This window comes from Orcinus orca, chromosome 16 (genome assembly GCF_937001465.1).
Source record: "Orcinus orca chromosome 16, mOrcOrc1.1, whole genome shotgun sequence".
Classification (NCBI taxonomy): Eukaryota; Metazoa; Chordata; class Mammalia; order Artiodactyla; family Delphinidae; genus Orcinus; species Orcinus orca.
Window position 1 is genome coordinate 72,513,947 of NC_064574.1, and position 20,727 is coordinate 72,534,673.

Below are 20,727 nucleotides of genomic sequence, written 5' to 3' on the forward strand. Positions count from 1 at the left end.
GCATCTTTGGGAAACACAAACCGCCACATGAGGCAACATTGTTTCCACCGATGTCTTCCCTTACTCCTTCCAGGTCACAGCTTCTGAACTCTGACCTGAGCCCAGATCTCTTTCCTGGGCTCCACACCCCAGAGCAGAAACACTTCTTGGACATCACCATATGTATGTCTCACAGGCCAATCAGATGCAATGCAATGCACCCCAAACTGAGCTTCTTACCTTCCCCAAACCTGGCCCTTCTCTGGGGTTCCCATTTTAACCATGCCCCCCCCCCAATCCACCCAAGCCACTCCTCCTGGACCACTCCCTCATTCCCTATAATCTATGCAGACCACTACCTTGACCCAAACCATCATCACCTCCCACCTAGATAAATGCAGTAGCCTCATCTTTGGTCTCTCAGATATATTTGTCTCTTACCCTAAGATACATTCTCCATACAGCAGTCAAAGTACCTCTTTATCAAAAATTAAAAGATGTAGTTTTGTCACTCTGCCTTTCAATAGCTCAAGAAGAAAGCCCAATATTTCTTCCATTTATTTAATAAATGTTTATTGATCACCTGTTATGTGCCAGGGACTGTGTTAGGGGCACAGGATAAATCAGTATAGCAGACAAATATTCATACTGTGGGCTTACATTTTAGGAAAAAAACTGAGCAATTACTATGATAAATACATAAGTATATAGTATGCTGTCAGTGATACATGCTACGGATAAAATAAAGAGTAAAGCAGAAGGAATTCCCTGGCTGTCCAGTGGTTAGGACTTGGCGCTTTCACTGCCTGGGGCCAGGGTTCAATCCCAGGGAACTAAGAGCCCAAAAGCCACACAGCGCGTGCGGCCAAATAAACAAATAAATAAATAAGAGTAAAGCAGTGTGAGGGGAATGGGGGTGGTTGCAATTTTAAATAGGGTGATCAGGTTGGGCTTCATTCAGCTGACATTTGGGCAAAAGCTTACAGGAGGTGAGGGATTAAGCTATGTGGAAATCTAGGGAAAGGGTGTTCCAGGCAGAGGGCACAGCTAGTGAGAGGTGGAACGTGCCTGGTATGTTGAGGGAAAAACAGGTGGGCCAGTGTGGCTGTTGCCATGAGTATGGGGGGTGAGGACGGAACGGAAAGAGGGGACGAAGGAGTCGTTCAATCTTTCTGGGTCTCTGTTGCCCCATCTGTAAAATGAGGATAATCACATTACCTCAGAGGTTCGTTACGAAGGTGAAACGAACACATGTAAATCTCTTAGAAGAGAGCCTGACCAACGGGAAGGTGGACTCTTGGGGTGCAAGTCCAACCTCCACCGCCGGGAGGTAGCAGCGAGTCCCGGCCAGGCTGGTCCAGCGCGCAGGGTCAAATACACTGCCGGCCACGTGAGCGCCGGGATCCGGCACGCTTCAAGCCATCTTTTGCTTCTCTGCGCACTTCGGCCTTCCCAGCGGGAGCACCCTCCCCTCTCCCTTTTAACGCTGGCTCAAGCCCTGCCTTCCTCCAGCCGCCTCCAGAGCTGAGCGTCCTCCCAGCTTCACTCCAGGGTATTGCCGGGATGCGGGAAAAGAAAGGGTGGGAATGGTGTGGGGATGAGGGGCGAAGAGAAAATCCAGAGACTCAGGGAGCCCCTTCCTCATGATCTGTGCAGACTTTCCCCCAGTCCCTCAGGCAGGCCAGCCGGTGGTGAAGGGTCCCACCTCTGCTGAAGTTTAAAGACAGCTCCAGGGAATTCCTTGGTGGGCCAGTGGTTAGGACTCCATGCTTTCACTGCCGAGGGCCGGGGTTCGGTCCCTGGTCCGGGAACTAAGATCTCTCAAGCCGCATGGCTCAGCCAAAAAAGAAAAAAAATTTTCAAAAACAAAACAAAACAGCCCCCCCCAACTCCAAAATATCGCCTGCTTCACTTACCCCTTTGCTTTAAAAATTTAAACTATTTAGAAAATACATGACCATGGTGAAGAAAAATCTGGTCAGTATAAGTACACACAAACACACACTGAAAAGTCTCTCTCCCATCATCGCCTGCTTGGAAAAACTGTCTTTTCACTTGTCTCTCTTCGTTTGGTCTCACTGGTCCCATCACTACCGCCAGAGCATTCTGTCTAAGGAGCAGATCTATCTAGATAAAACCCTTCAGTGGCTTTTTTTTAAATTAGTTAATTAATTAATTGATTTTATTTCTGGCTGTGTTGAGTCTTTGTTGCTGTGCCGGGCTTTCTCTAGTTGCGGCGAGCGGGGGTTACTCTTCGTTGTGGTGCGCGGGCTTCTCATTGTGGTGGCTTCTCTTGTTGCAGAGCACGGGCTCTAGGCACGCGGGCCTCAGTAGTTGTGGCACTCGGGCTCAGTAGTTGTGGCTCGCAGGCTCTAGAGCTCAGGCTCAGTAGTTGTGGCGCACGGGCTTAGTTGCTCCACGGCACGAGGGATCTTCCCGGACCAGGGCTGGAACCCGTGTCCCCTGCATTGGCAGGTGGATTCTCAACCACCGCGCCACCAGGGAAGCCCTCTTCAGTGGCTTCCTACTACTTCAGGACAAATGCACACTCATCCTTCAAAATCTGGCTCTGGTCACCTCATTCAGCTCCTCTCCTCCCAGACTCCACATGCTCCAGGCTCTTCCCTGTCCTGACATGTCCTTCCCACTCCAGCTCCTAGGCCTGGCCAGTCCTGCTCACACTGCACCTATACCAATTTCCCAGACCTTCCTGTGTGGCTCTTAGCACAACTGATGACACGGAAATTGTCTGCCTTCCTCTTCAGGGCAGGGAAGGGTCTATTTATTTAATTCAACACCAATCTCCTCTCCTTGCACAGAAAAGTCACCTAAACTGTGTTTGTTGCTGGCATTAATTAGTAATAATGATAATGTAACAGGGAAGAGCCATATCTGACTATATGTTCCATCTGTTTCTTTTACTTTAACCTTTGCTTTCTGCTGCTTTTGTTCACTAAAAGGATACTGTCTACACACAATGGCCTGCCTCGGGGAACCCTGCCCTTCTGCCTGAATGTTAAACCAAAGTGCCTTTGTTCAAGGAAACATCCGGACCCTGTCTGCCTGTGGATGGCTATAAGAAAGAAGAAATTAACACATCCCCTCCCCGAGGCTGGCCATTCCAGGTGATATTTGCAAAACTTATGGCCTTTTTACTTTACTTCCTCATCTCCTCCCCCTCTCTGTGCTATAAAAGAAACTGGCATCCAAACCCCGATAAGTTGGTTATTTTGAGACTTTAGTCTGCCATCTTCTCGGTCTGCTGAATTGCTTGCCCAACACCTCGTCTCCTATGCCCTGTCGTGCGGCGAGCAGAGCGAGCTTAGACTCAGTAACAATAATAGTAATAATAATACCTAGTAGAGTGTTAATTCCACACTGGCACTATTCTGGGCACTTTACATATATAAATTCATGTGACCATACAACCCCAAGGTTGGTACAACCTCATTTTACCAATACGGGAATTGAAGTATTGAGTAGTTTAAGTAACTTGCCCCAGATGGTAAGTGGCTGAGCTGGGGGTTGAACCAGGCAGTCTGGTTTCCCACAAATGAGTCAAGAGCTAGAAGGGAGAAGGACGGGACCTCAGGGGAGGAATCCAGGTAGGGTTTGGTCTGTGCACTTTGCATCTAAGGGTCTTCTCGCCCTCTCGCATTTCTTTCCCAGAGATCCTATTTTATAGAGCAGAAGACAGGCCCAGAGAGACCAGATAACTCCGGGAGCCCTGTGGAGAGAGCTGTGCTATTTATTTGGGGACCTGGGAGCAGAGACACAGCCACGATGGGTTGGCGCGAGTTGCGCGTCCTCCGCTCCAAACTACAACTCCCAGGAGGCACCGGGCGCCCATAGCCCGCGTGACGTCACGGCGGCAGAGGGCGCAAGCGGCTCGGCCAGCCCGGCCGGTGGACTATTGGGCCGTTCCTCTCGGACCCCGGCCCTGGCTCTGGCCCCGAGGTAAGTGGAGCTACCTGCTCAGACCGTGCCGCGAAGGCTTCGCATCGCGCGCCCGCCGCCTCCGCCCTTGCTCTGGATTGCTGGAGCGCGCGTGGACTGGGGTTGGGGGGCTGGGGGACTGGCATCTACCATATGGGGAAGATCCGGGCCGAACCAAGTGACCCTGCGGAGGGAGGGAACCAGACAGGGACTCCCGAGCCGCTACTTCAACGCAGCCGACCCTGGGGTAAACAATACTGTGTGCCGCAGGTACGCAGGCCAGACACCGGCCGGGGTCCGCAGGCGCCGGATTAGGGGTCAGCCCCGCCCCCTGAACGAGGGTGCCCGGGATCAGAGGGAGCGGGGGTTGAGGTTTTCGGGCTGGATGGGTCTAAGGATCCTCTTCCCTCCAGACTACCAGATAGAACATCAGATTGAAGAATAGTAGCCCCGGAAAGCAAGGTTATCCAGGGTCGGCCTGTGTGTGCTTGGGGAAGTGGTTGAAGGGGTGGGCAGAGATTGTCCAAATCTGACTAACCCGTGCTCACGTGGAAAGATAGTGCGCCTGGATTCAGAGCCTTACAACTCCCCCTTCTTCCGCCTTTATAGATGGGAGCTGCTCCTGGAGGCTGAGCTTGTCAGCATCCTCGACCGGCTCTCGCCCCTGAAGTCAGAGAAGTGCCCCTGCCCACCCACACCCTTCTTGCCCCGTTTTGGGGTCGCCTCCATCTATCCGGTCCTCAGCCCTAGTGGCCGCCCAGTTCGACAAAAGAGCAAAACGATGATACTGGCTTCCGTGCTGGGGAGCGGACCCCGGGGCGGGCCAGCACTCTGGCCTCTCTTGGGGCCCTCACTGTCTCTCCGGGCCCGCTCCACATCAGCCACCGATACCCACCACGTGGAGATGGCACGGGAGCGCTCCAAGACAGTCACCTCCTTTTACAACCAGTCAGCCATCGATGTGGCAGCGGAGAAGGTGTGCAGCTAGGGCGGTGAGGCCTGGGTCCAGAGCTGGAGTGGGTGTCCAGGGAAGGGGTGGAGCTAATATGATGGGGGCAGGGTGTCAGAGATTCAGTGCTCAAGGGCCCTCTGCCCCTCCAGCCCTCAGTCCGTCTCACTCCGACCATGATGCTCTATTCAGGCCGCTCTCAGGATGGCAGTCACCTTCTGGTAAGATTCTTGCCCCTATTTTTCTCTTGGTCTCTGGAGCTCTGACCCAGCCACTCAGGCCCTGGCCTTAACTTCCTTCCTCTTTTTCTTCTAGAAAAGTGCCCGGTACTTGCAGCAGGAGTTGCCAGTGAGGATCGCTCATCGTATCAAGGGCTTCCGCAGCCTTCCTTTCATCATTGGCTGCAACCCCACCATACTGCACGTGGTAAGGTGGCCTCAAGGCGGCGTCGGTTTCCCTAGTAGAGAGGACCTTAGATCAGTGTGCGCACCGCCCATGGGGCAAATGGGGAGACGGAATCAGAGTGGTAGAGGCTTACCTGCCAAAAGGTTTCAGGGCCACAGAGGACTCGGACCCAAGCCTTCATGGAGGCTTGAAAGGCCATGATGGGGTTTGAACCAAATGAATTGGGGTGGATGGCGATCCCCATAGGTGGGCACGGGTGGCTGTTCTCTACCTGGTGCCCACAGCATCCCTGTGAATTCCCACACCTCTTCCTTGCAGCACGAGTTGTACATCCGTGCCTTCCAGAAGCTGACAGACTTCCCTCCGGTGAGGGCTGGGCCAGGGCAGGGTGAGGGGCTGAGAAGTCAGGGCTGGACCATCCAAGCTCATGACTCTGTGGCCTGCAGATCAAGGACCAGACGGATGATGCCCAATACTGCCAGCTGGTGCGACAGCTGTTGGACGACCACAAGGATGTGGTGACCCTCTTAGCTGAGGGCCTGCGTGAGAGCCGGAAGCACATAGAGGTCAGGGGCAGCGCAATGGGGGCTCAGGCCTGTTGGGAGGGCCTGGGAAGGGCACAGGGTTTCTTTCTTTTTTTTTTTTTTTAACATTTTTTTTTGTTTGTTTATTTATTTTTGGCTGTGTTGGGTCTTTGTTGCTGTTGCGGGGGCTACTCTTTGTTGTGGTGCACGGGCTTCTCATTGCGGTGGCTTTTCTTGTTGCGGAGCACGGGCTCTAGGTGAGCGGGCTTCAGTAGTTGTGGTGCGCAGGCTCAGTAGTTGTGGTGCATGGGCTCAGTAGTTGTGGCTCGCGGGCTCTAGAGTGCAGGTTCGGTAGCTGTGGCGCACAGGCTTTGTTGTTCCACGGCATGTGGGATCTTCCCAGACCAGGGATCGAACCCGTGTCCCCTGCGTTAGCAGGCAGATTCTTAACCACTGCGCCACCAGGGAAGTCCCAGGCACAGGGTTTCTGAGCCCCTATTCTTTACAGGATGAGAAGCTCGTCCGCTACTTCTTAGACAAGACGTTGACTTCAAGGCTTGGGATCCGCATGTTGGCTACACATCATCTGGCGCTACATGAGGACAAGGTGGGGCACGGGGACCTGAGACCTACCTGGGAATGTCAAGTGGGGCAGAGAGGACTGAGCCAGGAGCCCCCATGGGCTGGGGACCCGGGCCGAGGGCCTGGGAAGAGCCTTGGGGCTGCTTCCGTAGTCTAGAGTTTGCAAGCTTTTGGTGGCCACGGTGTGGGTGGATGTGATCCCTCGTCCTGACCTTCTTTCTCCTGCCAGCCCGACTTTGTTGGCATCATCTGCACTCGCCTCTCACCAAAGAAGATTATTGAAAAGTGGGTGGACTTTGCCAGGTGAGGCTAGAACGGCTAAGGGGGTGACGTCTTCGGGCAGGGAAGGTTTGGGTCTGATCCGTTGCCCAGGGCATGGTCCAGGGCAGGGTTTTTCAACTGTGACACTGTTAACGTTTTGGGCCAGATCATTCTTTTTTGTGAGGGGCTGGCCTGTGCTTGTTAGGATGTTCAGAAGAGTCCCCGGCTTCTACTCACTTGATGCCAGTAATACTCTCCAGCTGTGACAGACAAAAATGTCGCTAGAGATTGAGATTGTGAAATTTCCCTGGGAGGTTGGGGACAGAATCACCTCCAGTTGATAACCACTGGTTGAGGTCTGAACCCTTGCTCCTTTCCGCAGACGCCTGTGTGAACACAAGTATGGCAATGCCCCCCGAGTCCGCATCAATGGACATGTGGCTGCCCGTTTTCCCTTCATCCCGATGCCGCTGGACTACATCCTGCCCGAGCTGCTCAAGAATGCCATGAGGTGGGCTGCTGGATATATTGGAAGGGGGCAGACAGGAACTGGGGTGAGGCTGGGGCACCACCACCTACTGATCTTTGCCCCCTGCACAGAGCCACAATGGAGAGTCACCTAGACACTCCCTACAATGTCCCAGATGTGGTCATCACCATCGCCAACAATGATATCGATCTCGTCATCAGGTTTGCTCTGGGTGGGAGTTGGGGTGGGATGCATGGGGGTTCTGGGCACTGTTTCTGATTTGCTGGATGATTTCAAGCCAGTACCTGCCCCAGTCTGAGATTTAGTTTCTGGTTGGACAGGATATTCTCCAGTCCTGAGATTGCCATGAGCTGGACATGAGTGGATCTGGGGCCAGCTGTGGGCCCCAGGGCCCTGTCCTTGTCAGCAGCTGAGGGGCCCAGAGTGGGAAAAGAGTCAGAAATAAACAGTCTGCGGTGCTGGGCTGAGAATAAACGTCAAGTCCTATGAGGAAGTATAAGCAGTTAGTGGCAGAGGTAAGGGTGGAGAAACATAGCTTAAAAAGACAAGGCCCCGGGCTTCCCTGGTGGCGCAGTGGTTGAGGGTCCGCCTGACGATGCAGGGGACGCGGGTTCGTGCCCCGGTCCGGGAAGATCCCACATGACGCGGAGCGGCTGGGCCCGTGAGCCATGGCCGCTGAGCCTGCGCGTCCGGAGCCTGTGCTCCGCAACGGGATAGGCCACAGCGGTGAGAGGCCCGCGTACCGCAAAAAAGAAAAAAAAAAAAAAAAAAAGACAAGGCCCAAGAGTCTAGGTGACCACATTCCATGTCTGCGTGGAAGCGACAGGAAGCCCGACTTAGCACTGTCTACTTGGGGAGGTAGTGAGCCCCACCAAAGCTGAGCCAAACCCCTGTCGTCGTCATCCTGCCAGGATTTCAGATCGGGGCGGGGGAATCGCTCACAAAGACCTGGATCGGGTTATGGACTACCACTTCACTACAGCTGAGGCCAGCACCCAGGACCCCCGGATCAGCCCCCTCTTCGGCCACCTGGACCTGCACAGTGGCGGCCAGTCGGGACCCATGCACGGGTGAGGCCCCACCTGGCCAGAATGGAGGGGCGGGGGGGGGCCAGGAGACTCAAACCTCTGAAGCCCGTGTTCTGTCCCCTTGCCCACCCCCAGCTTTGGCTTTGGGCTGCCCACATCGCGGGCCTACGCAGAGTACCTCGGTGGTTCCCTTCGGCTGCAGTCCCTACAGGGCATTGGCACGGACGTCTACCTGCGGCTCCGTCACATCGACGGCCGGGAGGAAAGCTTCCGCATCTGACCCCGCAGCCCTTGGCCTGCTTGCCTGCCCAGGCTAGGCCACACACCCTGGCAGGACCTTCCGGGCCCAGCAGGGTGCCACCGTGCTCTACACACTGCTGCATCTCGGGTCTTAGGGCCCCAAGCAGATGGACTTACGTGGAGCCAGGCACCTCCCCTCCTCGATGGGGTCCACTGCTTCCCTGCCTCCAGGCCTTAGAGGGGATGAAGTGGGGACCCTTGGGGTCTCCAGCACCAGCTCCGTCATTCTTGTTCCTGGGGAACCCCCACTCTGACCTGCTGTTTGTTATTAAAGTTCACATTTTGAATGCCCTCTTGGGCCCCATGTGTGGGCAGGGCAGGTGAGCCTTTGTTTCTGCCCCCATTCAGGTCCCCTGGGCCCTTGGGTTTAACTAGTTCATGTTCCAGTCTCTGTCCTCACAGCCTGGCAGACCAGGAATGGAATTGGCCCCGAGTCGCTTGCATGTTACATTGGCGGGAGTGGGGATGACTTGGGCAGTTTGTGCAAAGACCTTTCATTTATTTCATTTACCAAGTGTTTCTGGCTCCCAGACAATATTGAAGGCCCGGGTTGGCCCAGCTTTAGGCCTCAGTTCTGACTCTTCCCTTCCCAGCAGTCACAGGTTGCGGAGGTGTAGGTCACCAGACTAGGCAACTTTCCAAGCCACCTGATTCCTGAACCTGAGTAAGGTTAAAAATACTGTCTGCCAGCTGTGCTTGCTGTTGCCAAGGAAAGGAACACACCAGATTGTGCTCTGACAGGCCCCAGAGGACAGTGGGGTCCTGGTAGGGAGGGCAAAAGGAAAGGACTCCAGGGAGCAGGTGGTGAGGTGACCACCTGCCTATCTTGCCAGGGAAGGAGAAGGCCTGAAGGCTTGTTTGGTGGAACTGGTGATGGAGGTGGGGCACTGAGGGGAGACAGGAATTGTATCTGGTGGTGGGAAACCATAGTGACTTGCCAGGCTGAAAATCCTGCTGGCTGCAGGGCAGAGGGGGTGAGACTGGAGAGGTAGGTGGCAGTCAGGGTGAAAGACCTTGAATTTACAGTGAAGAAGCATGGGTTTTATCCTGGAGGCAGCAGGGACCCATGGAAGGGTTTTAAGCTAGGAAGTGATGTTTCAGGTTGGGTTCCCTAGAAGCACATCTTAAAAGGAGGATTTGTGTCCGAGTGATTTGTTGAGAAAGTGCTCCCAGAAGGGAGTAGGGGAAGTGGGAAAGGGAAGGGCAGGAGGCCAGGCAAGAGAGCTAAGCTCCACAGTCATTGATGGACTCCTCCACTGGACAATCATTCGTTTAATGTCCCTATTTGAATGGGGTTGGGGAGGTACTTAAAACTCACTGGCTAAGAACTTCTGTTTTCATCTCTTCTGAGGCAAAATAGCTCTATTAGCCTGAGGGGCAGTTTGCCAAACAAGCCTCGTGCTGGCTTTTGAAAGCCCATCAAAGGAAATATAAGCACAAAGAAGCAACAGAAAAAGATTCCAGGGGATCTGGGTGAATCATCTACATAGTTCTAGGAGTGGGTGGAGAGTGGGAAAAGGTACTACAGTTTTAATTTTTTTTTCTTGCCTGATTTTTATTTTTTCTGTTTCATATGCTGCCAGACAACTGGCATTTACTGCTCCCCCCAAACTCCTTCATTCCCCAAAAGCCAAGTTACCAGCACTTCCCACTGCCATCCCTCACAAATACTTAGACATTTCCTGATCTATAACCTCATCCTTAGGGCTTGAGCATTACACCCCTCTTAGAATTGTTTCTAAGCCCAGTAACCAAATTATAAGTCAAAGATGATTAAGAGAGAGGCCAAAGGGAATGTTTGAGCACCTACCCTGTCTCGTATTGTGCAGTACACTTGTTTTATATACATAAGAGATAAGTACATGGTTCAACCTTTTTATAGTCATATGGCTTGTACAGTTTAACCTTTAACGACACTCTGGGAATGGACATACTTGTACAACTTCCCCAGTGAAGGGGCAGAACCCAGGATTCCTTACTCAATAAGCCCCAGATGCTCTCCATTATGTACACTGCCTTTGGCTAGTTTCTGTTTAGGGGACCTGGTCCTTTCTTTACAAAGGCTTGATTCTGTGAGAGTGATTTATTGGCTGTCCCAGGACACACATCCGTCCTGCTTCCCCCACCCCGACTGTCCTTTTCCCACTCTCAACAAGGGAGGCAGTTTCTTCAGTCTTCACAGACGGGAGACCCGTATTTGGCAGGCGGAAGTGGGCGGCACGTGGGTGGGTGCTAATCCCAAATTCATCGCCCAAAAGCCAGGCATCCAGGGAGGCTGCTTTGGCTCTGCCCCGGTCAAGTGGGGGCAGCGCCCCCTGATCAGGCACCCGGACCTTTAAAAAGATCGAGCTGAGGCATCACATCAGGAAAGCCTTTTTTCCTCTTTTCAACTCTAGGGTGCAGCCGTAGTTCCAAACGGAAAACAACTCCAGGGCAACCAGCACAGTCCACGTCAGTCTGGCCCAGCGCCGCGGAGACCGTCGCACGAGCCAATGAGCTCCTGCCACGTCACAGACCCCTCCCCCCTCCAGCCGGCCGCGGCCTCCGCCACGAGTCGCTGACCCGGAGCTAAAGGCCCTGCGCGGCGCTGTATTCTGGCGTCACTTCCACTACAGCGATGGCGACGCAGGGAGCAGCTGCGGCGATTGCGGCGGCGACTTCAGGGGTCGCGGGGGAGGGCGAGCCCGGGCCCGGCGAGAATGTGGCGGTCGAGGGGACCTCCCCGTCCCCGGGCCGCGTCTCTCCGCCGACCCCGGCGCGTGGCGAGCCAGAAGTCACCGTGGAGATCGGAGAAACGTACCTATGCCGGCGGCCGGATAGCACCTGGCGTGAGGGCGGGACCCAGGGCCAGGGGGCGGGGTTTAAGGGCGGGAGCGGGGCCTGAGGGAGGAGAACGCGGACTTTCGGACTTGTCCGGGCGCCGCCTACAACCCCCTCCGAGTTGGGTGTTCGCCAAGTTCTTCCTAATGTGTGTAGAGCTGCCAATCCACTTCCTTGCCCAGTCTTAGGCTTCATTCCCTTTTCTTGTTAACCTTCTTCCTCAATGGTCTCCCTTGTCTCTGTGACTCCCCCCTTCCATCCATCCCCTGCAGCGGCCAGCGGAGAGGACCTACCAGAACACAAAAGCGAGCTTCCCCTCCCTTCTATTGCTTTGCCTCATTTCCAAAATAAACCCCAAGTTCCTTAGAATGGCATTCATTTTTGTAACCTCTCTGTTTTCCAGCACCCCTAGTAAAGGCCATTGCCAAACCAGACGACACTGTGTGCTCTGAAGGCCATATGCCTTTTACTGCCTGTGCCCTCTGCTTGGAATGCCCTTTTTTCCCTTTCTCCTTGTTTAGCTGGCTAGCCCCAGTCATCCTTTTAGCATCATATCCCTTGTGATGCCATTCTTGACTCCCTTCAGGCAGATTGAGTCGTTCCCTTCTGTATGTTCCCTTTCTGTATGAAGAAATGCAACATTTTCTTCATACCTGAGCTATAGTATATGTACCATTATGTTGTCATTGTCTGTCTGTCTGTCTTCTATCAAAGTGGGAACTTATGGAGGGCAGGACTGCTCATGATCCATCACCGTATCCAGCAGCAACCCAGCACAGGGCCAGACATGCAGTGGTTGCCTTCCTCGTTTATCGAATGGTCGGCTGTTTGTCATTGAAAGTTTTAGAGCCATTAATTCACCGTTTGAGGTGGGCACGGTTATCCTTATTTTACAGATGAAGGTGCTGAGGCTCAGAAAGCCAAAATAACTTTTTCAGTTAAATATAGCTAGGAAGTGGGGCCGTCTGATTCCACAGCTAGCCCTCATGACCCCTGAACAAATGAACGACTGAGTATAGCAAAAGAAACATTGAATTTGGAGCCAGATTTAAATTCAATTAAGTATTTGCTCTTACCACTTTTCAAACAGGTGACCCTGGGTAAGCCTCAGTTTCCTCGTCTCTAAAATAAGAATAACAGCCCAATCTGGCCCACCTCAGACAGTGATTGAAGGGAGTGGCAGATGTGAACAGGTGAGGTTAGCGTACATTTGGCCACAGAATCTGGGAAACCGCTCCTCAGTGTGAAGGATCACTGTTGTTCCAGCCCTGTTTTCTTTCCTGGTGATCCTAGCCTTTTCCCTTCACAGATTCTGCTGAAGTGATCCAGTCTCGAGTGAACGATCAGGAGGGCCGAGAGGAATTCTATGTACACTATGTGGGCTGTGAGTGACTTGGGGTATCCAGGTCTGGGGGGGGGGGCGGGGGCGGAAGGGCAGCACCCTCATGGCCCATCCTCACAGTTAACCGGCGACTGGATGAATGGGTAGACAAGAACCGGCTGGCGTTGACCAAGACGGTGAAGGATGCCGTGCAGAAGAACTCAGAGAAGTACCTCAGCGAGCTGGCCGAGCAGCCTGAGCGAAAGATCACTCGCAACCAAAAGCGCAAGCATGACGAGATCAACCACGTGCAGAAGGTCCGGGCCCCTCCCCTTCCCCGGGGCCGCAGGAGGCTCAGCTGCCTCTGCTGACTCCCTTGGGTCCCGGTGCCAAAACCACAGCAGCTCCCATTTCTTAAGCTCCTACAGTGTGTAGGGGACTCTATTTCTTCTCAGGTATTCTTCACAGATGAGAAAACTGAGGCTCAGAGAGGGTGAGAGCTTGGCTACAGTCTCGTGGCAAGGAAATGACACAGCTGGGACTGGAACTCAGGCCTCTTGCACCTTTCGTGCCCGCTCTTGGCTGTGCCACATTGACAGATGGACCTGAAGTCCAAAGGGGAGGAAGAGAATGAGTGATTAGGGGCACTTGCTATTGCCAAGCGTTGTGCTGAGTGTTGTGCCTGTATAAGCTCATCAGATCCGCCCTAACAACTCAACACCACAGGGATAATTAGTTCTTACTGAGGAAAACAGGAAGCAGGCTGAGAGAGGTTAAGTACCATGCCCAAGATCACACAGCTAGTAAAAGGGTGGGTTGAGATTAGAGTAATAATGGCAAACATTTATAGGCTTGTGAACCACAGTATTAGGCTAAGTATTTCAGTATATGATCTCACTGAAGTTTCACAGCAACTCTTTGAGGTAAGCATTATATCCCCAGTTTACAAGGGAGGTACAGGTAGTTTTAGGAATCCAGTTAGGAATTAGATTGACCAACTAGATTGTCCTACTTTGGGGCACAAGCTCTTTGAAACATGCCAGAAATTCCTGCCACTTTATTCCAAAACTTGGGTTCTTTTCATGAAGCTAGCCTGCCCTGGGGGGTTTCTATCCTCCCACTCTGAATCTTAGTTTCTGGATTTGTGAGATGGGGTGTGCACACAAGAGGAGGATTTATGGAGCTCTCAAGGCACCCAGACGTTCATTATTTTCAACCAGTGCCAGTCCATCCTTCTGAGTGCTCGTCCTGGGCTTAGCAGCAATGGTTTGCAAACTGTGGGGCTGTTAGTAGATTGCCAAATTAGTTCAGTGGGTTGTGACCATGTAAATTTCAAAAATGGAAGAACTAGGACAAGGTAGAAAGTACCATAGTGCATTGCACTTTATTAAAGGTAAGTATTGTTTTAAGAAGCTTCTATCTCACATACAAATATATATATGTATATACACAAACTTGCAGTTGGTTTACAGTGCTGTGATAAAAAAAATTTGAAATACCTGAATTAGAAAGATCTCTCACTGGGAATTCCCTGGCGGTCCAATGGTTAGGACTCGGCACTTTCACTGTCATGGCCCGGGTTCAATCCCTGGTCAGGAACTAAGATCCTGCAAGCCACGTGGCGTGGCCAAAAAAATCTCTCACCATCTAAGGCAGCACGGTCCAACTGAACGTCCTGTGATAAATGGAAATGTTCTGCCTCTGTGCTGTCCGAAACAGTAGCCACTACCCACGTGTGGCCCTTGAGCACTTGAAATGTGTTTTGTGTGAGTAGGAACTAAATTTTTTAGTTTTATTAAAAGATTTTTTTTTTTTGGCTGCGCTGCACGGCATGTGGGATCTTAGTTCCCTGACCAGGGATCGAACCCGTGTCCCCTGCATTGAAAGGCAGATTCTTTACCACTGGACCACCAGGGAAGTCCCAAGAATTAAATTTTATTTGAATGTAATGAACTTAAATTTAGGTGGCCACTTGTGGCTAGTGACTACTGGACAGCTCAGATCTACGGTTTTCTTAGCTCCCCAGCCAGGTTGCACTGGCACATTAAGTCGCAAAGATGTACCTCTAAGCTGGCAGGCAGCAGGGTGGTTGACAGTGGGCCAGTGGGGATAAAATCAAAGAACGAGTAACAGCGAGTTAACGATCAGCAAGGTTCTTCAGAGCCTAATTAATGTTTAATTCTAAATAAACTGCAGCATTTACGGAAAGTAGTGTTTTTGTAATTCTTTAATGCATTTACAGAGGAGGATTGTGTTGTATGAGTTGGGAAATGTGTTTTAAAGAGGCATGTGAGGAGGAAAATCATCCTTCCCTCATCTTTGCAGGGGTTAGGTGTGGAGTTGGACAGGCGAGGGGCCCATGCCCAGCTGTCCTGGGTGCCAGTTCTGTGAGCTTACCTCTCTGTGCCTCAGTTTCCTCTTCCGTGCAGTGGAGAGAGTGAGGATTCCCATCTCAGGCTTGTTCTGAGTGATGCCTACAACGTAAGTGCTTAGTACTTGGAATAAATGGCAGCTGGCTAGTCCCCAAGGGCCAGTGACCTCGCCTCTCCCTGCCTGTTTACTTCTCTGTAAAACAGAAGTAAGAACATTGTATCTCAGCGTTGCCAGAAGGGTTAAATGAGGCCATCCAGGCAAAGTGCTTTGTGGAAGGGGTTCTGGGTAAAAGACTGGCTCCTTCTCCCTTCTGAACTACAGGGCAAGGCTGCCATCTACTCTGGTGTAGGTCATAGGCCTAACTGCGTCCACTGTCAGGCTGGACTTGGTTCCTCCTTCAGCATCTGGCCTAGGAACAAGATGGGCTGTGAGTGCCACCTGACTTGTAGTCCCTGCCTTCCAAAGACTTGGAAAATGGGGGAAACCAAGAAGGGGGAGTCGGAGGGTACTGTTGTTGACCACTGAATTCCTGACTTGGGAACGAATCGGAAGAATGCAGTCAGGCCTCCTGGAGGATTGTTGACCACACCTTCCCAGGGTGCTGGGCCTTGAAGGACAGGGAGAGCACAGCAAAAACAATTACACGTGATCACTCGCCAAGCTCTGCCTCATCATGCACTTGCCTGGCTCGTGCTCGGTGCCAGGCTGAGTAAGCATTTTCTGGCAGCTGTAGGAGAGGGAAGGACATTCAGGGTGGAAGGAACTGCATGTGCAAAAGCATGGAGGCCAGCAACAGGAGTGTTGATAGAGCAGATCTGAGGGGGCTGAGACTGGGGGCTGGGAATTTACAGAGGCCTCGTCAACTATCCAGACCTGAGACGGTGGCAGTGGCTATTTGGTGTGGGACAGAGGAACCGGTTCCAGAGATGACGAGGTAGCGCTAACAGGACGTGGCCATTATTCGGATGCCAGGCTGAGAGGAGGAGGAGTCTTGAGAGCTGGCCTCTTATTGGTCTGGGGTAGTTGGACTGAAGGTGATGCTCCTAGTGAGATGGGGAACCCAGGAGGATGACCAGGTTTGCAGGGAGGAAAGGTTGAGTTCCTTTCTGGACACCTAGAGCCTGATGTGCCTGTGGGAGGGGCCTCCGGGAGCAGTCCCATGGGCAGGAAGGAGGTCCAGGCACACCGGAGTGTCCGCACCAGTTCCTGCTGTGGAAGCGGAAGACCAGGCCCATTATGTCATCTGTCTCACAACAACTGTGGCAGAGCTGGATTGATCGCGTTGTACAGCTGAAGTTCTTACCAGCCCAAGAACTGGAACCAGGCCTCCTGATCCTAGCCCTGTTCATCAGGCAAAAGGTCCAAACTTGGGCATCAGGAGTGTCTGGGATGTATGGGTGGGTGGGCAGATGGGAGAGGAACTTGGACCAGTCAGCTCCGAAACCAGGTGAAACAGGTTTGCTAGACAGGCGGGAAGTGCTGGGTTCTGGGATGGGAGGCGTGGCCTGACCTCCACTTCTGTCACCTGTGTCCACTGCTCTTTCTCATTCAGACCTATGCAGAGATGGACCCCACAACAGCAGCCTTGGAGAAGGAACATGAGGCGGTAAGTAGGGGAGTGGGTCCTAACTGGGGGCACCCCTTCCCTACAGCATCCCTTGCCCCGACCGAGCCACCCCCTGCCCTTCACTCCCACCTCGCCCACAGATCACCAAGGTGAAGTACGTGGACAAGATCCACATCGGGAACTACGAAATCGACGCCTGGTACTTCTCCCCGTTCCCTGAAGACTACGGGAAACAGCCCAAGCTCTGGCTCTGCGAGTACTGCCTCAAGTACATGAAATACGAAAAGAGCTACCGCTTCCACTTGGTGAGGCTGGGCCGGGCTGGGCCTGGTGAGTGCGGTGGTGGGCATAGAGGCTGAGGGCCGGCTGAGGCAGCGGCACTAGGCAAGGTCCAGAGCAGTTGAGTCCAAGGAAAAGCTGCCGCGGCTGGAGAGACCTGGATTCCAGGCCTGACTCTGCCTTTGCTGGAGTGACCCTGGCCAACTTGCTGACCCTCCCCAGACCCCAGTTTCCTCTTCTGTGGAATGGGGACCTTCTGGGGTCCCTTGCCCTCAGCACATGTTTATCAAGGCCAGTCCAGAGCCAGGTTCCCCTGTGGAAAAGAGGAAGTAAGCACAGCTCCGAGCCGTGGGACCATGAGGTGCGGACAGACAGGAAGCTTTAATCCACATGCAGGACCTGCTGGGGCAGGGCAGTGGTGTGTTTCCCACAGGGTAGAGACACTGAGGCAAATGTATGTGGTTTGGGAAATGCCCTTGTCATGGGTGCCGGCCCTCCAGAGTCCTCCAGAGCCAGGCTGAGCTGGACTTAAAACCATCTCGCTGTGTGATGTTTGAGCCGGTTACTGTGCCTCGGTTTCTCCATCTGTAGAATAGCGCCCGTCTCCTCAGATGGTTGGGAGTATTACTCGATGTAGGTAAAGGGTGGGGCCCGGGGTCTCCAGGTGGAGAGAAGCAGAGGCCTGCTGCAGGCCACACAGGGCGGGATGGGGCACCTAGTGGGGAGCCTTGGGGCCTCATGCCTGTGCCTCCCCCTGCCCGTCCCCACCCCCAGGGCCAGTGCCAGTGGCGGCAGCCCCCGGGGAAGGAGATCTACCGCAAGAGCAACATCTCTGTGTACGAGGTGGACGGCAAAGACCACAAGGTGAGCCCCGGGGGGGAGGCACTGTGACAGGTGGGGGGACACGCTGGGCACCTCCCGACGATCTCACGCTCTCATCTCACGCTCTCACCGGCGCCATAGGGTAGAGGCCAGCCTCAGTGTGCGAAGAGGACTGCGGGCTGGTGCTCGGCCTGGCACTCGGCCTGTGGTTGGTGCATAGTCAACTCGTGGCCCTGTGGTGCCAGCCTCGAGTTCTGGGTTTCCCTTCTCTCCCTGAGGACTTGCCTTCTGATGGGGTAGCTTGGGGTGGCTTAGGTTCAGGCGATTTTGGAACCCAGAGTGGAGACTGTCTTGCCTCAGGCTGTTCTTAAAAACTGCTTTCTCTTTCTGCCTGAAGAAAAGGTGTTTGTTTTTCCTGGGTGTGAACCGCTTTGTGTGAGGTTTCCTGCTGGGAGCTCTCTGTGGCTCAGACCGCTAAGTTCCTTGTTCCTGAAGGACTTCATTGCGGCACTGCGACAGGGTGGGGCCTTTGGGGCCTGCTTTGCTGTGTTGAGAACTTGACCCTTGCCAGGTCAGTCTGGGAAGGTCTCCTGGGGAAGTCCCGTGGAGTGTAAGACGCAGAGGCCTGGCTTCTGAGTGGCTCCTGGCTTCAAATCGCCCCGTCACTTCCTACCTGACCTTGGACAAGTTACTTAAGGTCCTTTGTTCCTGTTTCCTCATCTTTAAGACAGGAGTCATGCTAATAGTTAACTAACAGGCTTGTTAGTGGAGTAAATGAGACAGCAAAGTCAAGTACTTAGCACAGTCCCTGGCATCGAATAGGGTTTAGTAAACATGGGCCTCTGTCAGCCTTATGATAAGCAGCTTGTGAAATCTTAGCCCCACCAGAGCCCCCTGCTCTGCCCTCCTGAGCATGAATGGGGCTGGGGGCGGCAGGAGGGGCCCCAGCAGGAGACCTGGGTGTTCTTCCCAGTTCTGCCTTCTCCAGCTTTGGGTCCGCAGGCAAGCACTCCCCTCTGCCGCCCCCCAGAGCCTCCGTTGCCTCCTAAGCAAAATGGGTCTAGCAGCGCTGGGTTCACACAATTGTTGAATCCAACGAGAGTGGATGTAAAAGGTGTCCTTGATCTCTGCCATGAAGCCAACCTCCAGGTCCCACTGGCCCTCCTGGCATTGGTCTCTGTCCCGGTGTGGCTGAATGGGCAGACAGCTCAGGCTGCAGTCAGGCTCGAGGGTCGTCCATTCAGCAGACATTTACCAAGCTCCCAGCTTCACGCTTAGCCTTGAGCTAGGTGCTGAGGACACAGCTGTGAACAGTCAGAACTCATATAGCAGGTTGAATCCTGCCCTAGTGCTCACCAGCCATGGGACCTTGAGCGAGCCACTGTCTCCTCTGAGCTTGTTTCCTGACCTGAAACAGAAGAGTTCGTGTCTGTGAAGATTGAGCTCCTCTTCAGCGCTCAGAAGCGGTAGCCGTGATTGGTCCAGCTCTGCCGTTACCTCCTTGAGTGCTCATAGCTCTCTGATTTTCAGTTTCCCCATCCATCAGAACGTGACTCTAAGACTCCTTCCAATTCTAAACATGACTGTTCTGGTGAGGATCCCACTTCTCACCGTGCTGGCACTGGCTGCTGTCTGGAGCCTGGCACTTGCAGGGCAGGGTGGCAGCTCCTGCCCAGGCCTCCATGGGGCGAGGCGGAGGAGTTACGCCTGCTCCCTGAGCCTGCTTCCACCTCGCGACCCCTCAGATTTACTGTCAGAACCTGTGTCTGCTGGCCAAGCTTTTCCTGGACCACAAGACATTGTACTTCGACGTGGAGCCATTCGTCTTTTACATTTTGACCGAGGTGGACAGGCAGGGAGCCCACATCGTCGGCTATTTCTCGAAGGTGCTGGGTTGGGAAGCCCGGGTTGAGGGAGAGGGGGAGAATGAACCTGAAGCAGGGGCTGAGCCTCCGCAAAGGTCCTGACCACCCACCCCTACAGGAAAAGGAGTCACCAGATGGGAACAACGTGGCCTGCATCCTGACCCTGCCCCCCTACCAGCGCCGTGGCTATGGAAAGTTCCTCATTGCTTTCAGTGAGTGGTTCCCGGCCTGTCCAGGAAAGGCAGCTGTGGTGAGGGGTGCCAGGGCAGGGTGGGTCCTCAGTTTCCTCATTTCCACTGTTGCCAGGTTATGAGCTGTCCAAGCTGGAGAGCACAGTAGGCTCCCCTGAGAAGCCACTGTCTGACCTGGGCAAGCTCAGCTACCGCAGCTACTGGTCCTGGGTCCTTCTGGAGATCCTGCGAGACTTCCGGGGCACACTGTCCATCAAGGACCTTAGGTAAGGGAGGCACCTGGAACCCTCAAGAGGGAAGGACTCTCCTAAGATTGGCCGTGATGCTGTCAAACTGTCTCCTTGTCCCCTTTTGCTGTCCCAGCCAAATCCCACAAGGGAGCTCTCTCCAGCGTCTGCTCTAATCCCTTTCTGCAGCCAGATGACGAGCATCACCCAGAATGACATCATCAGCACCCTGCAGTCCCTCAACATGGTCAAGTACTGGAAGGGCCAGCATGTGATCTGTGTCACGCCCAAGCTGGTGGAGGAACACCTCAAAAGTGCCCAGTATAAGAAGCCACCCATAACAGGTGGGTGGAGTCTGCCCAGGGTGTGTGTGTGTGTGTGTGTGTGTGTGGGCAGAGGGTAGATGTAAGGACTGCCGTGAGCCAAGGCCTCTGTTTTGCTGTCATCGGATCCCCAACCAGTCTGACCAGCTCCCAGGACCGAAGCCTGGGGCAGCCCCCTCCCCAGGACCCAGTCTGCCCCTGTTCTCACCTCGAGGTGAAACCTGGTCTGGGCCCAGGGCAGAGCAGCCACTGCGAGCGGCCGGGCCCGGAGGCCCAGTCTTGCCTCTCATGCCTCTTCTCCCCACAGTGGACTCTGTCTGCCTCAAGTGGGCACCCCCCAAGCACAAGCAAGTCAAACTCTCCAAGAAGTGAGTGTCCTGTGCCTGTGCCCCTGCTGCTGGACCCGTGCCTCCTTGCACCCCAGCCTGTAAATATGTACAGACCTGTTTCGTCATTTTTTTAATAAAGTAAGTTCTGCGAGTGGC

The 20,727-nt window shown here is 53.7% G+C and overlaps 2 protein-coding genes across 4 annotated transcripts; both read left to right on the plus strand.

Moving 5' to 3' along the window:
- The first annotated feature begins 1,396 nt into the window (after window positions 1–1,396).
- On the plus strand, window positions 1,397–8,745 carry BCKDK (branched chain keto acid dehydrogenase kinase). 2 transcript variants are annotated; one of them, XM_004268716.4, is made up of 13 exons: window positions 1,397–1,531; window positions 3,649–3,936; window positions 4,525–4,891; window positions 5,017–5,085; window positions 5,180–5,290; window positions 5,588–5,635; window positions 5,716–5,835; window positions 6,302–6,400; window positions 6,605–6,678; window positions 7,019–7,147; window positions 7,237–7,326; window positions 8,038–8,196; window positions 8,290–8,745. In XM_004268716.4, exons 3-13 carry the CDS (start codon window positions 4,697–4,699, stop codon window positions 8,432–8,434), a joined length of 1,239 nt encoding a protein of 412 aa, XP_004268764.1. In that variant the 5' UTR covers window positions 1,397–1,531; window positions 3,649–3,936; window positions 4,525–4,696; the 3' UTR covers window positions 8,435–8,745. The 2 variants fall into 2 exon arrangements, with proteins under 2 accessions (XP_004268764.1, XP_012388183.1); XM_012532729.3 differs by lacking the exon at window positions 5,017–5,085.
- Window positions 8,746–10,011: 1,266 nt separating this feature from the next.
- On the plus strand, window positions 10,012–20,725 carry KAT8 (lysine acetyltransferase 8). Of its 2 annotated transcripts, XM_004268718.3 has the most exons (11): window positions 10,019–11,282; window positions 12,584–12,658; window positions 12,737–12,912; window positions 16,521–16,574; window positions 16,676–16,840; window positions 17,589–17,678; window positions 19,382–19,522; window positions 19,620–19,713; window positions 19,808–19,958; window positions 20,109–20,263; window positions 20,550–20,725. In XM_004268718.3, the coding sequence occupies exons 1-11, from the start codon at window positions 11,072–11,074 to the stop codon at window positions 20,612–20,614; spliced, it is 1,377 nt and encodes a 458-aa protein (XP_004268766.1). In that variant the 5' UTR covers window positions 10,019–11,071; the 3' UTR covers window positions 20,615–20,725. The 2 variants fall into 2 exon arrangements, with proteins under 2 accessions (XP_033282108.1, XP_004268766.1); XM_033426217.2 differs by lacking the exon at window positions 19,382–19,522 and having other exon boundaries at window positions 10,012–11,282.
- The last annotated feature ends 2 nt before the right edge of the window (window positions 20,726–20,727 follow it).